We start from the raw sequence: 15,444 nt of genomic DNA on the forward strand, positions 1-15,444 counted from the left end.
ATTCCTGGAACCCCATAAAATGTACTGGAGCCCTGTAAAAATAGGAGATTCAAAGAAGTGACCAAAGCAGGAAAGTTTTCCAAACTTGTGAAGAAGTATTGGCAGGACAAAGGGGTTTGGGCTTGGGGTCGTGAATTAGTGAATAACAGGCTTGTTTATTTAGCCTTCTGGGGATGAGGATGCCTTCTACCCTCCTGACAGAGGGAGGGTGCTTTTAATAGGAGAGATTTATTTCCTGCTTTCAGGGGGACAAAAGATGGTTAGATCATCCTTCTTGTCCTGTTTCTCAAGTACCTTTAATTCAGAATACTCAGTATGCTAAAGTGGCATATCTGAGGATAGCAGAGCCTGCTCCCTTTCCTTTGTATGAAAAAAAAAAAAAAAATAGGGACGCCTGAGTGGCTCAGTGGTTGAGCGCCTGCCTTCAGCTCGGGGCGTGATCCTGGGATCCAGGATCCAGTCCCGCATCGGGCTCCCTGCGTGGAGCCTGCTTCTCCCTCTGCCTGTGTCTCTGCCTCTCTATCTCTCTGTGTCTCTCATGAATAAATAAATAAAATCTTTAAAAAAAAAAAAAGAAAAAAAAGTAGCCTGCAAAGGCTATTATAAAGACGTTTGCCTGAAAATATATATAATGCAAATATTAGGAAAGAAAAATAAAACCTCTCCACACTCTTGCTCATGCCCCCAAACAATTGGACACAGTGCTTCCTTAGATAGCCCTTAAAAACTTTTTTCTGTGAAATCTGTCTTTAATCACGATGTCAAAAGTTCTTTGTAAGGACTAAAAACTCTTTGTACTTTAAAACGCCTGCTGTACTTTTTAAAATTTGTTTTTCTTTATGTCGGATAACATCATGTACATTGCTTAAAGACTTGGGAGTATTTTCACCAGTGAGCCAAAGAATGTTTGTTTTAAAAATAAGCTTATCACGGGAGCGCCTGCGTGGCTCGGCTGAGCATCTGATTCCTGGTTTCAGCTCAGGTCGTGATCTCAGGGCCATGAGATTGAGCCCCGCATGGGGCTCTGCACTCAGCTCGGAGTCTGCTTGGGATTCTCTCTCTTCCTTCTTAGGCGGTTTTTTTCCCTGTGGGTGGCATTCACAAGTTGGATTCATCAGCTCCTCCAGTCTTAATGATCGTGTGACACCTTGCACTGCCACGTGCGCTGCCATCAGGAGTTAATGATCAGAATGGATAATCACCTCCGACGTTTTATATCTAGCCATGGTAGCAGGAAACTGTTGTCAAAAAGCAAAAGTCATTGCTTGTCCACACAGTTGGGAATCATACATAAATAGAGTAATTTTCATTTCATTGTATATTCTCTTTACCTCCATTTATAGCTTACTTAGTCTTTATTCTGTCCCACATATCATGGAACTGTTGGAGAGGCCTGAGGGAGGGGTACCATGATATGTGTGCCATTGGAGAGATACCTAGAGAATCCCAGTAAGGCTTTGGTATGTGTCATATCCGAGTGCTGGTTAGCAAAGCATGCCGCATAAACCAGACCCACACTCCTGGGTGGAATTCTGTGTCTTTCTCTGCCAGGAGATTTTGGAGAACAATTACTGGATGTGATGTGAGAAAGCAAGGGAGGAAAGGGCATTTGTGGGGAAAGAAATGGTAGACATTTTATTCTGTTTTCATCTTCCTTCTCAATCACTTTTAAAGCATTCTGATTTCCAGGTCAACCCACTGAATTGATTTTGATCTTGAAGGGAGGAGGAGTGGCAGGGGCAAACTTTGAGTGATTATTCCCATACCTTTTTCTATTTGCCTGATACTTTTCACATTTATTTCCCACCTTTCCTCCATGTTTCCAATCAAATTTTCTTTACTAAATGTTATGCCCTTTGAGCCGATGGTTTTTTCCATTGACAATCCACATTGTGGATATCAGTGGGATGGGTGTCTGGGCTCCAGGGTGCAGTGTGCAGGGATGGGGCTCTCACAGCTCATGCAGGACTGTGTTCTGTTCCCAGAACAGCCATCAGTACGATCCTTGCAGCCTGGCTCTCATGGAAGCAACTAACTCAAATCTTAGACCAAAGAGGGGAAAGAAAAAACAATTGTAAGATAAGACCACAGGGCTGTTGCAAAGTTATTTTAACAGATGGCAAAATCTTGTAAGGTTTTTGCCTTGCCTTTCTAAGAATTTTTTTATGTTTCCTAAGTTTAGGATTTTTTAAATGTTTTTTTTACATAAATCTTTTTTTCTTCTTCTTTTAAGGTTGCTGGTGTTGTCGGCCGTGCAGACCTCCTGGGTGCCCTGTTCTTTCTGTTATCTTTCCTTGGCTACTGTAAAGCATTTAGAGAAAGTAAGGATGATGTTTGCCTTCTTAATTTTAAGCTGGGAAATTGTCCATTTATTTAATTTTATCACTTTGCGAGAATGTGGACCAAAAGATCTCTCTTTAGATACATGTTTATTCTGTTGCTTTTTTAATAATACAAAGTTCATACATTAGCATTCACAGGGGAGCCTTCTATTGGGTGCTCTTTACTAAAGCAGTTGTGATGGGTGTTTATCATTTTATTTGCACCAAAATTGTAGGGGAAAAACGCTTTTGTTTATTCTTTATTAAAACTTCTCAGTGAGAAAAATAGAAAAAATCTAAAATGAATAGCCATGGATGTGGACCTGGATTATGAAATTCTTGGTTTTGTCATTAGAAGAATATTAATACTTACAAAGAAAAGCATTGTTTCTGGAGTTGAAATGGCTCACTGAATGTATGTGGCGGGGAGGGAGGCATGGAGGAATGGTTTGCAGCAGCACAGCAGGTGCATTAACTGAGATGCAACAGAATCCCTGTATGGCTCAATGATCCCCAAGTCAAGTCCTACCTTCCCAATTGCTTTATTGTAGACATTGGATGGGATGAATTCAGCTTATGTACCTGTCATGCCTGCTAGCTCCAGTGATGCATATACATTCAGTTTCTGTATCTGAAGAAGTGAGAAGTGTATGGACTGTAGAACTCTCCTTGTATATCATAATCAATGATTTATATTTGGGGGGAGGGGAAAAGAGGGAAGGTGAGTGGGATGATTTCCTCTGGAATGTTGGAGTAGAGCAATTTAAGCAGGAGCTTGTGTATCTTGGCATGTTGAGGCTTTTTCCATAGAGTTTCTCAAAGCTCAGGTGTGGTCCAGAGCTGCCAGGGCTTTCATATTGTGGTCATGTACTGATTCTTGTACTTTGGTTTCTCCTGTGAATTAATCTCTTACTAATAATGAAGAGCAGACTGCTCATTGAGAATTTTGTGTGCTGGGGCTGGTGAAATGGAAATTTCAGGGTTAGTAAAGAAAGGGACCCAAGGCCAAAGCCAGCCCACTACCCCATAAACTTTCTCATGTGGCCCATAAACTAAGAATGATTTTTTTCCAAATACATGTTGAGCCACTACTATCTAATTTAATGACCACTGTGGCAAATTTTAATAATGATTTTTACATATTTTTGTTACCATTACAAAAATGATTCCGTTTCTTTTCCATAATTAAATTTCCACAACACCTCACAACTACTACAAAAGAAAACTTAAAAAAAATCATGTTTTACAGATCTTAAACTCATCTTTAGCATTTAGCTCAAAGGTCTCACCATCCTCAAAAAATAGTTTGCCTGGGGTACCTGAGTGGCTCAGTGTTGAGTATCTGCCTTCAGCTCAGGTGGTGATCCCAGGGTTCTGGGATCAAGTCCTGCATCAGGCTCCCAAAAGGGAGCCTGCTTCTCCCTCTACCTATGCCTCTGCCTCTCTCATGAATAAATAAATAAAATCTTTAAAAAGAAAAAATAGTTCTCCTGCTAACCTCCTGCTAATCAGCTTAAAGTTCTATCTCAGTAGTGAGAAGATGGTCTTCACTAGCCCATGGTAATTCTTTTCTCATTTTTCCTAGCCAGTTAGGGCTGAACAGCAGGGTAAGGCTCAGATTGGCAGGTGAGGGAGGAGGGACACAAGGACGAGTTTTCCCCAGAACAAGATGGCTTCTGAAGCTGATGGGAGAACAGAACTGTTGGAGAGGCCTGAGGGAAGGGTCCAGGCCCTGTATTCAGTCAGAGTCTCTGCTGGAAGAGCAGGAGGAGGAATGCTTGTCATGCTCATGGTGTTTATGCATCTTTTTATGAACTTTCTTCATTTTCTTCCACATCTTCTTGTCCATCACCGTTCCTCATGCTACCATGCCCTGTGCCCAGGGATTCACGGGAGGCGTGCCAGGAGCAGGTGGTGGGTGAGGACTGAGAGTTTGGCATCCTGGATACCCTGGTTGTGGTACAAGATGAGGGAGTGCATCTGGGTGGAAAGCTAGATTCCCCTGGGGAGCTGCCAGGGGAGTTGGAGAGAGTCCTGGAGGATAGGCAAGATTGACAGGCAGTGGATGGGCAGGATGGGCATCTCTGGGGATTTGGCCCTGGCTGCTCGGCATTGGGATTCCACACGTTCCAGAGCTCCCTCCAGCCTTTATGCCACCGCCTGGGCTTGACTCATCCTCAGCACTCTGATTTTGACATGTTTAAATGGTTAGGAAATAAGGAACAATAATAACATTTCATGACATATCAGAAGTTACATGAAATCCAGATTTCAGTGTCCATATATAAAGTTTTATTAAAACAGGCACACCCATTTATTTTCATTTTGTCTGTGGCCGCTTTTGCCCTTTGATGGCAGAGTTTCACGGTGTTGGTACAGGCCATCTGGCCTGAAAGCCTAAGACACTTAACTGTCTAGTTCTTTGCAAAGTTTGCCAGGCTCCAAGACAGATGATTCCCAGTGTAGCTGTCACCATCTGAGTAGTTCCAAAATTTGTTTTAGTAATGATTAATAGGGGTTTCCAGCAGAAGGTTTTTACTTTGGAACGTAGATGACTTTGCTGTTAATATAATAGCTGCCATTTTTTGACTGTCTACTGGCACATGTGTATTTGTGTGTGTGTGTGTGTGTATTTGTGTATATATATATTTTTTTCTTCTTTTAACTATGTAACAATCTTTAAAATAGGTAGAATTACTTTCCCATTTCTCCAGATGTAGGACTTAAAGTTTAAGTAACTTTTTCAGGGTCATACACTATTTATGGCAAAACTGGGTTCACACTGGAGTCTAACTTATTGTAGTCTAACTCACTTCAAAGCCAACACCAACTGCCTTGTGCTCTTCTGCTTCCTTATATTTATTGGATCAATAAGGCAAAGCTTATCAAAACCATCATTAAAAATAACTGGGGGAAGGGGGTGGGACACCTGGGTGGCTCAGTGGTTGAGTGCCTGCCTTTGGCTCAGGGTGTGATCCTGGTGTCTGGGATCAAGTCCCACATCATTGGGCACCCTGCAGGGAGTCTGCTTCTACCTTTGCATGTGTCTGTGCCTCTGTGTCTCTCATGAATAAATAAAAAATCTTAAAAAAAAAAAAAAACAGAGCAGGGTCACCTGGGTGGCTCAGTCGGTTGAGTGTCTGACTCTTGATTTTGGCTCAGATCTTGGAGTTGTGAATTTAAGCCCCATGCCAGGCTCCACGCTCAGCGGGGAGTCTGCTTCAGATTCTCTCTCCTCTCCCTCTGCCCCTCCCCACCCCCCACTTGCACTCTCTCTATTTGTCTCTTTAAATTAGTTAATTAGCCAGGAGACACATTCAATTCTGCTAACAGATTATTAAGATATGAGGCATGATAATGGCATCACAGGTATGTTTTAAAAACAATCCTTTACTTTTAGAGACACATGCTGAAATACTGACAGATGAAATGGAATAATGTCTGAGATTGGCTTCAAAATAATCTGAGAGGAGGCAGGAAGAATGTAGTCAGATTAGCCAGAAGTTGATAATTATTTAAGCTAAGTTAGAGGATGTAAAAATCACTATAGATAGCCATATCTATACTTTTGTATGTTTTTTGTTTTTTAAAATAGTTGGTTTTTTTTTTTAATGCCAGGTGAGTCACCAGATTAAGAATCAACAGATTTTGATGACATGCTGTTTTCATCTTTAAAACATTGTGTTTATCTCAGACAACTGGACGATATATTCTTTAGGAGTTTTTTTTTTCCTCCCTACATTACATGAAACGAGTGCATAGTTAATGACTTTTCATTATGGAATCAGGAGAGAAATTTTAAAACCAAAATGTAATAATATAATTTAGCAATTAAACGTGAAAAACAAAATACGAGAAAGGCAACTAGAATACATTTGTAAAATATTTGAGACACAAGAATGCAGTTGATATATAAGTAGTAAGCCAGAATTCATTTCTGTAACTCATAACTGTGAACTCATTTCCCAACTTTTCAAAATTAAAACAGTTTAAAGACTTTGCTTCTTCCCCTCTCCCCCACCACCTCGTCTCCAGCCCTTTGGCCGCTTGGGACCATCCCTGAGTCCTGGGGCTCTGCCTCTCCCGAGGTCTCTGTGGGTTTGGAAGACAACCACTTAGAAGGTTGAATAGTCATCTCCCTATGACTCCCAGGTGGTGTCCATCTGCACAGTAAATGTAGGCGAGGCTACTTAACCTTATTATTTGCTCTCAGGATTCTGAAAAGAGTTTCTAATACAGTCTGCCTTCCAAGAAATGCTGTCCTAAGTTGAAAATGGCACAAAGACCAGATTCTTCTTGTGATTTTTTTAATGTCCTGTGTACTAGTGAGAGTTCCCTAGCAGACACAAAAACAATTAGTTCTATTATTTAAATCCCAGTAGACTTTTCCCTCTTGTTTTTCTTGTGGTAAAATATACATAATATAAAAGGGACCATTTTTAAATGGTTAAAGCTTATTAAACACACTTATTAAACACGGTTGAGCTTATTAAATACATTCCCATTGTTCTGTAACCATCACCACCGTCCATGTCTAGAACTTGTTCATCTTGCAAAACTGAAACTCTACACCAATTAAGCAGTAACTCCCCATTCCCCCTTCCCAAGCCCCTGGCGACCACCATTCTGCTTTCTGGCCATGAATTTAACTGTTCTTGTTAAATTCAAGGATCATGCCCTGAGCATGGGCCTTGTATAAGTATAATTGTACAATATTTGTCCTTTTCTGTCTGGCTTATTTCACTGAGCATAACATCCTCAAGGTAATTCTATTCTGTGTGTCAGAATTTCTTTCAAAGTTGAATAATTCCATTGAATGTATATACCACATCTTGTTTATCTGTATATCTGTCAGTAGACATTTGGGTTGTTTCTACCATTTGGCTACTATGAATAATGCTGCTCTGCACATTGGTGTACCCAATGGACTGTTTTAAAGAAAGAACAATAGATTTCCTTTTAACCTTTTTTTTTCCTACAAAAAGATTTAGGCAGGGTTATAAACTCATCTAGCACTGCCCCTCCTGCATCCCATCCTTTACAGGCTGAACATGGGGCAGATTGTGCCTTGGAGCATCTGTTCTTTCAAACCTACAGCTCTGCTAAGATGCAGCAGACAGGTAACCCCAGTGACCCTAGGCTGTATAATGCTCACTCAGAGCTTGATTACATACAACAACTCTGTACCCACCTTGTTAGCATTATTTTATCATACCAATATAAGACCACCAGTTTTTTTGTGACTCACCATGTTTCTGATACAGCAGAGAGGTTGGGGACAGCTGAATAGAACAGCTTCAAGTACAGAGAATATTGGTGGTAACTTTTCTTCCTGAGACTGAAAGTTAACAATGAGACATGTCCTGCTCTTCCTGGGGTTGAGATCTCCCTACCCATCATGAGCATACGGTTCCTAAGATACACATGGCCCCAGGGACCCGGTGGGGGAGCAGGGGGGTGTACTCATAGGTGCCTAGCGTCATAGGGCATTCAGCACCATCGTGTGACTTTTCCATAAGACTGGCTCAGCACGGGAGTGGGAGAGCAGGAGGGGGTCCATTCACTTCTTACTCTTACACATTATAGATGGTGGTAATTCATGTATCTCAGTTGGCAAATCTGAATTTCCAGTTACAGAGGATAATCATTTACCAGTCATATTTTTCCTAAAGAAAATGAAAACTTAAATCTGTTGGCCTTTCTCAAAGACAGCTAAAGTTTCATGAAGAATCATTTTATTAATTTTAACATAAAGAATCTATTCCTTATTCTGAATGCTTGTCTTTGTCAAAGACATCAGAAGGGGTTTTTGAAGAAAATTCTAAATGTTGATAGATTGAACATGTGGGGGATGCCTGGGTGGCTCAGCGGTTGAGCATCTGCCTTTGGCTCAGGGCATGATCCTGGAGTCCCGGGATTGAGTCCCACATCGGGCTCCCTGCATGGAGCCTGCTTCTCTCTCTGCCTATGTCTCTGCCTCTCTCTCTCTCTCTCTCTGTGTCTCTTGTGGTTAAATAAAATCTAATACATTTATTAGCCTCTTTTAATGTGGAATATTCTCAGAGAAAGGTACAAAACTAAAGACATCTTACATTCTTCTTTTGGTTTCTTTAGTGTTACCTTTTTTTTTTTTTTTTTGAAGGTTATTCGTTTGAGAGAGAGCAAGCAAGCGAGAGCATGAGCAGGGGGGAGGGTCAGAGGGAGAGGGAGAAGCAGACTCCCCACTAAGCAGAGAGCCAGATACAGGGCTCCATCCCAAGACCCTGAGATCATGACCTGAGCCAACGGCAGATGCCTAACCAACTGAGCCACCTAGGCACCCCTCCTACTGATCTTTTTATTTCACAATGTACATATTCTGATATATGCATCTGTTTTAAATTCATTTGTAAATTACAAAATTATTTCTGAGAAGATAAAATTTTTAATAAAGCCTTCGGAAACTAATACCAAAGGTAATAGTGCTCCAATGTGTGATGGCTTTTCAACTACTACGTTGATTCTTGAGAAATTTACAAAGTCTGTTCCAGTCCTAATGGAACTATGTTAATTGTAGTGGCAATATGACCTTTCTTCTTTGGTCCAGTGGCATTCTTTTGACATTTATGTATTTGCTTTAAAATTAGAAAGAGCTGTTGGTAAATTGAACACCAATAAAAATTAATTTAAAAAAAATAAAATAAAATAAAATAAAATTGGAAAGAGCTGGTTGGGCCTTTAATGTTATATTTGTTAATGTTTTCAAGAAAGTTAACCTGGAAATGTTGAATGTTTGCACACAGATAGCAGTGGTAGATGTGGCTTCTGCAGAGAGCCTTTTAAGAATATGAATAGATTTTCATGAGGTTGAAGTTACTTAGAATGGAAGACAAATGCATCAATTAGGAAGTCTTTGAAGAAGTGTTGACCTCTTATCTACAGCACCTGCTTCCCACGCCTTCCCAGGGTCTGTTCTCCTGTTCACTTGAACCCTCCTTCAGGAAGAGGAAAGAGTAGATAAAAAGGAAGCCTGTGGCCCTGCTTCCAGACTGGAATGGTCTTTTACAGTCCCTGGCAGCTTATTTAGTCATTAGAAAATGTAAAGCTATGAGCTTGCTTCTCTCCACGCAGCCAGCCTCAGGGTCTTGACCCTGAAAGTTATTATTGACTGTGGTCTTTTGTGTCCTTTTTGTCCTTTCTTGTATCCACCTGTCCAGGTATGCTTTGAGTTACAGCTCATGATTGTTCCTTGTGAGTTTAAAGTAGGTGGTTGAAGACACCCATCCCTCAATCTGCACTCTCCATCATTTTGAGTTGGTTTTCACTGCTCTTTTCACTTCCCACTCATTGTTTCACGTCACAGAGTATGGAGGGCATGATTGAATTCTGCAGGTCTGGAGGCCCAGACAACCTGGATACGAAAGAGAATGGCTTACACTCAGCTGCAGGCTGCTGGCTGCTTGGGGGAAGCCCCGTGTCTGAAACAGATGGCAGGCAGGTCTCTTATCCCTCTGCACAAGGCTGTATGCTATGAGCCCCCACCTGCTGTACCTTGGGAGCAAGCAGAGCAGGGCAGGGCATGGTGACTGGATGCCCCACCTTGTCCCCCGCTTGCTCTGCTTACATCAGACAGCAGCCCTCACTGTGCCAGCCACCCCTTCCCTCCCCTCTCCCAAATACCCCTTTGTTTCATTACTTCCCCACCCCCCACCCCAAACCGGTGCCCATGACATCTGCTAGAGTCTTTCCTAGTCTCTGTGGACGAAAGCACTATGTTTTCAGCCACTTTTCTGTGTTTCAGATTTTTCTATACTCCTCTTTAACCATACTAAGAATAGAAACTACTTCTTTGTTTATAACTCTCTGGAATAATCTCTACACAACATGTTTAATGTTTGACTTCCTCCCTATGGTGGCTAAGAGTCTTTTTTTTTTTTTTTAAGATTTTATTTATTCTTGAGAGACAGAGACAGAGAGGCAGAGACACAGGCAGAGGGAGAAGCAGGCTCCATGCAGGGAGCGTGATGTGGGACTCGATCCCAGGTCTCTAGGAACACGCCCTGGGCCAAAGGCGGCGATAAACCGCTGAGCCACCCAGGCTGCCCTAAGAGTCTTTTTAAAGAGGAGCAAGACTTTCAGAAACTAATAATACCTTCACAGAGAAGTAGTATTAAGAACCCCATACGCGGGATCCCTGGGTGGCGCAGCTGTTTGGCGCCTGCCTTTGGCCCAGGGCGCAATCCTGGAGACCCGGGATCGAATCCCACATCGGGCTCCCGGTGCATGGAGCCTGCTTCTCCCTCCGCCTGTGTCTCTGCCTCTCTCTCTCTCTCTCTCTCTCTCTCTCTCTCTCTCTCTCTGTGACTATCATAAAAAAAAAAAAAGAACCCCATACGCAAAAGTAATTCTGGGGACACCTGGGTGTCTTAGTGGTTGAGTGCCTGCCTTTGGCTCAGGGCGTGATCCTGGGTCCAGGAATTGAGTCCCACATTGGGCTCCCTACAAGGAGCTTCCTTCTGTCTCTGCCTCTCTCTATGTGTCTCTCATGAATAAATAAATATTTTTTTAAGTAATTCTGGGGACACCTGGGTGGCTCAGCAGTTGAGCACCTGCCCCTGGCTCAGGGCGTGATCCGCTGTCTCAGGATGGAGTCCCACATTGGGCTCCCTGCCTGGAGCCTACTTCTTCCTCTGCCTACATCTCTGCCTTTCTCTCTCTGTGTCTTTCATGAATCAATAAGTAAAATCTTAAAAAAAAAAAAAGTAATTCTGGTAAGGGCATCCATAATAAGACAATTTTTCTGTTCTAAAAGTAGAGGCTTCTCAATTTTGATCATTTATTCTTTCAGCAATAATTAAACATTAATGGTGTCCGTGGTACTACGTCCTATGCCCTGTTTTGGAGATATAAAAACTAGAAAGATACATCTGTGCCTCAAAAGGTTTATAGTCGAGTGTGTTTTGATTAAAATAAAGTTGTCAGTATTGAGAATGCTCAAGGAGTAGAATGTTCTGGTTTTTCATACCTCCTTGTTAATTTTTTCCTGTACGCCCTTGCAATGGGCACTCAATAAGTATTCTCTTCTTAATATGGTGCATTAATGCAGAATTGATAACTATGGCCTTTGTGCTGTTAATTTCTTTGTTTGCCTTGGAATGTGCATTGTTTTTTTTTCTTTGAGATATAATTGACATATAAATTTTGTTGGTTTTAGGTGTACAAAATATTGAGTCAATATTTTTACATGTTGTGAAATGATCCCCACCTCACATCCATCACCATATATAGTTATAGGGGTTTTTTTTTCTTGTGATGGGAACTTTTAAGATATACTCTCTTAGCAACTTTCAAGTATGTAACAGTGTTGTTAACTATAAAACTATAGTCACCATGCCATACGTTACATCCTCAGGATTTGTAACTAAAAATTTTTACCTTTTGGCCACCCTTGTCCACTTTGCCCACCTCCACCCTCTTCCGGCAACCACCAATCTAGTCTGTCTATGAGTTTTTTAATTCTACATATAAGTGAGATCATGCAGTATTTTTCTCTGAGTTATTTTACATAACATAATGCCTTTAAGGGCCAAACGTGTTGTTGCAAATGGAAGGATTTTTTTTCTTTTTTATGTTTGAGTAATATTCTATTTTGTTTATACTGTGTATGAATATATATTTGCACAGTATATATTTTATATATATACTATATGTTTTATAGTATATTTATTCTGTATATCTTTTGGATAATACTATACTATAGTATTACATACTGTAGTGTAATATGCTGCACTATAATATGTTATGGTATTGTATAGTAATATACCACAGTATATAGTATATGTATATATATACATATGTAGTATATAGTAATATACCATGAAATTACATAGTATTATGGTATATATATATGTAGTACACACAGAGTATTTTATATATATATAGAGAGAGAGAGAGAGAGAGTGTGTGTGTGTGTGTGTGTGTGTGTGTGTGTGTGACAATTTTTCTTTATTCCATTCATTCACCAGTGGACATTTAGGTGTGTCCATGTCTTGGCTCTTGTAAATAATGCAGTGAACATGGAAGTACAATATCTTTTTGAGATAGTGAGTTCATCCATTAGATAAATACCCAGAATTGGAATTGCTGGATCATATGGTAGTTTTGCTCATGCTGCTAATTTCTTTCATCTCTATTAAATTTCCTTCAGTCCAACAGAGCAGAGCGGCTGTTATTTGTGAACATTCAGGTGTATATTTTTTCATCTGGCCTTTCAGATATGTTAAGAAATAGTCACTCACTTTTTGTTTTCTCCCATCTGGTCAGTATGGATTGTACAAAAAGCCAAGTAGTAAACACGTGTGGTAAACATGTTGTCTTGGCCATGATGATTCCTTGTGCCAGTTGCTCCTGTTATCCACATGTTTATAAGTGCTCCACTGAGAATCAAAGCTCCTTTGTGGTAGACGTTCAGGCCAGTATTTATTGGATAAAAATAAGAATGCTATTTATTGTTTAAACATAAGGTTTAAAGTGACCTGGGCTTTGTTCTTTTTGGATCTGAGCATAAATTCAAAGGTCTAGCATCAGTTACACAGAAACTTGTACTTCAAGAAAGGTTTTTTAACAATTTTTATAACGGAATGAAACATTGGGTACTCTGAAATTAGTGGTTTTAACTAGTTAAAGAGCTCTTTCAAAGGATACCTTTCTTTTTGATAACCTCATTAGCTTTCTTTATAGATGCAATGTCTGTATTTTAAACCTCAGGACAACTTTTAACTGCCTGAGTTTATTAAAAAGCAATTCTGTGCTAACCTCTAGAATCCCTGCATTTTCAGAAAATGGAAAAAAATCTACTCATGTAACATTTGTCTACTTTTTTTTTTTTTTGGTAGTGGTAATGAGGTATGGGGTACTTAAATAGAATATCTCCATGCAAGATATTTTGCAACAGAATCCTCTTTTAAAAAATAAATGTCCTAGGATGCCTAGGTGGCTCAATCAGTTAAGTATCTGCCTTCAGCTCAGGTCCTGGGGTCCTGGGATCAAGTCCCAAGTCAGGCTCCATGCTCAGCTGGGAGTTTGCTTTTCCCTCTCCCTTTGCTCTCCCACTCCTGCCCTCTCTCTCTCTCTCAAATAAATAAACAAAAATCCTTATTTAAAAAAAGTAAATATCCTTATAAGGGAAACCATACTTTTTCTTCGAAAAAAGAAAAACACAAAGTCAGTTAAAGTTGATGGTGTGCTGGTCATTGTTTCCAAATGCCCAAAACAAAAAGAATTCCTCTTGTGATGAGATATCTTGTCAACATTTACATCTCTGTGAAAGCCTGGTGTTTTGGGTTGGAAGCAGATAATTTCTCTGCACAGTAAACATGGTAGAGTAGCCAAAACAATTTCTCTTCTAAACAAATAACTTATAATACATGTTTCATAGGAGTTAAGACTAATGAGGAATTTAATTAGTTCATTTATGGTGAGCAGGAGAGAACTTTTTGTTTTGTTTTGTTTTAGGAGAGAACCTTTTTTTTTTTTTTTTTTTTTTTTTTTTAGGAGAGAACCTTTTAAGAGGAGAATGAATCGGCTACTTCCTAGAACAACCATTTTTTTAAAAAAAATTTATTTATTTATTCATGAGAGACCCAGAGAGAGAGGCAGAGACACAGGCAGAGGGAGAAGCAGGCTCTTCACAAGGAGCCCGATTGCAGGACTCGATCCCTAGACTGAGGATCACGCCAAGCCAAAGGCAAACGCTCAACCACTAAGCCACGCAGGTATCCCTAGAACAACCATTTTAAATTTCAAGTGATTGCAAAAGACAAGCTCCCAAATATGAGTCATTGCAAGCTCTTAAACTTTGTTTGTTCTATTGCTCTCCTTGCAGGAGTTCAGGCAGCTAAAATAGGATAATTCTTACTCTTGGGGTATCATGTCCTCATATTTGCATTCTGACTTAAGACATCTATTTTTCTTTGACTTAGAATCATGTGGCTCTAAAAAAAATAGGGCAATTGTGTAACTCACATAGCATGGGACTCTTGTTTTTAGATTTGGGGTCATTGCCGACTGAATTCTGATGGTGGGATTCATGTGGATTTTCTTTTCTCTGCTTTCATGTTTCTTTGGTTCCTGCATTGCTTGATTTTGCCCAAATGGGCTGGTGTTTTAGAATGACAATGTCTGACTTCTTTCATTCTGCGCGTGGAAGCACTGCCTGGTTGGCTCCAACATTTGGAACAGGAATCTGACGCTCATTGTGTCGCTCTGGCAGAGGGAGTAGGGGCCACCTGTCGGGGTGGCGTGGTTCCCACACACAACAGGACGTGCCAGTTTCAAGGCAGCAAAGATGCCAGGCATTGAGCAGTGAAGAGGGTAGCTCGTACAATGCTTTTTCTGAAAGAAGATCTTCCCACCAGAAAGTAGTGCCAAATCCAAGGCACATGGTTCATTAAATTGATCACATCTGTTGGCACTTGTGAGTGTTAGCACTGACAAGTGTCTTTCTGTTAGTGCATCTTAGGAGTGAGTTTTTTTTTTTTTCTGGGCTCCCTCCACTCCATTAACCTTTGCCTCCACTTATCTAAGTGGTTGTATTCTTAGATACTGCAGACATATACGGAAACAAGGAAAATGTTTTCTAGCCAGTTTATTAAGTTCTGTATCATAAACTATTGAAGTTCACTAATGCTGCATAATTATCCTAGAGCAGGTGGTCTTCTTATGTGATGAGAGATGTCACATGGTGTAAGGGTGATTCTCCTCTTCTCCTGGGTCATTGGTGATTACAGTTTTGCAGACTGGATGGAGATGAGACAGAGAACTCTGGGTACACGCAACATCCCGAAATGCTTGCATGTAGCTACATACTACTTAGAGTTCCCTATTTGGGGAAGATTTTTTTGAATAAAAATATTCATAAATGCAGTTACACTGGAAATAACATCTGACTCTCAGGATTTATTTTTACTGTTTTTAACAACTCTAAATTTAAAATTAATATAATTGATTTTGCTGTGCTTTATGGAATTTTTAAAAATTTTAATTCCAATATAGTTGACATACAGTGTGACCATTACGCTTATGTAATTTTTTTAAAACATTTTTTAAAGATTATATTTATTCATGAGAGACAGAGAGAGGCAGA

General features: G+C 40.3%; 1 protein-coding gene across 6 annotated transcripts in view; it reads left to right on the forward strand.

Annotated features, from left to right (window-relative positions):
- TMTC4 (transmembrane O-mannosyltransferase targeting cadherins 4) overlaps positions 1-15,444 on the forward strand; it is a 64,949-nt gene that overhangs the window by 15,284 nt on the left and 34,221 nt on the right. For all 6 annotated transcript variants that reach the window (XR_005984077.1, XM_041731221.1, XM_041731222.1 and 3 more), the window contains one exon: positions 2,234-2,321. Coding sequence is in view for 5 of the 6 variants with exons in the window: in XM_041731221.1 (XP_041587155.1) it covers positions 2,234-2,321 (88 nt within the window). In the remaining variant the exon portion in view is untranslated. The remainder of the gene's footprint in view (positions 1-2,233; positions 2,322-15,444) is intronic.

This window comes from Vulpes lagopus, chromosome 16, assembly GCF_018345385.1.
Source record: "Vulpes lagopus strain Blue_001 chromosome 16, ASM1834538v1, whole genome shotgun sequence".
NCBI classification, from domain to species: domain Eukaryota; kingdom Metazoa; phylum Chordata; class Mammalia; order Carnivora; family Canidae; genus Vulpes; species Vulpes lagopus.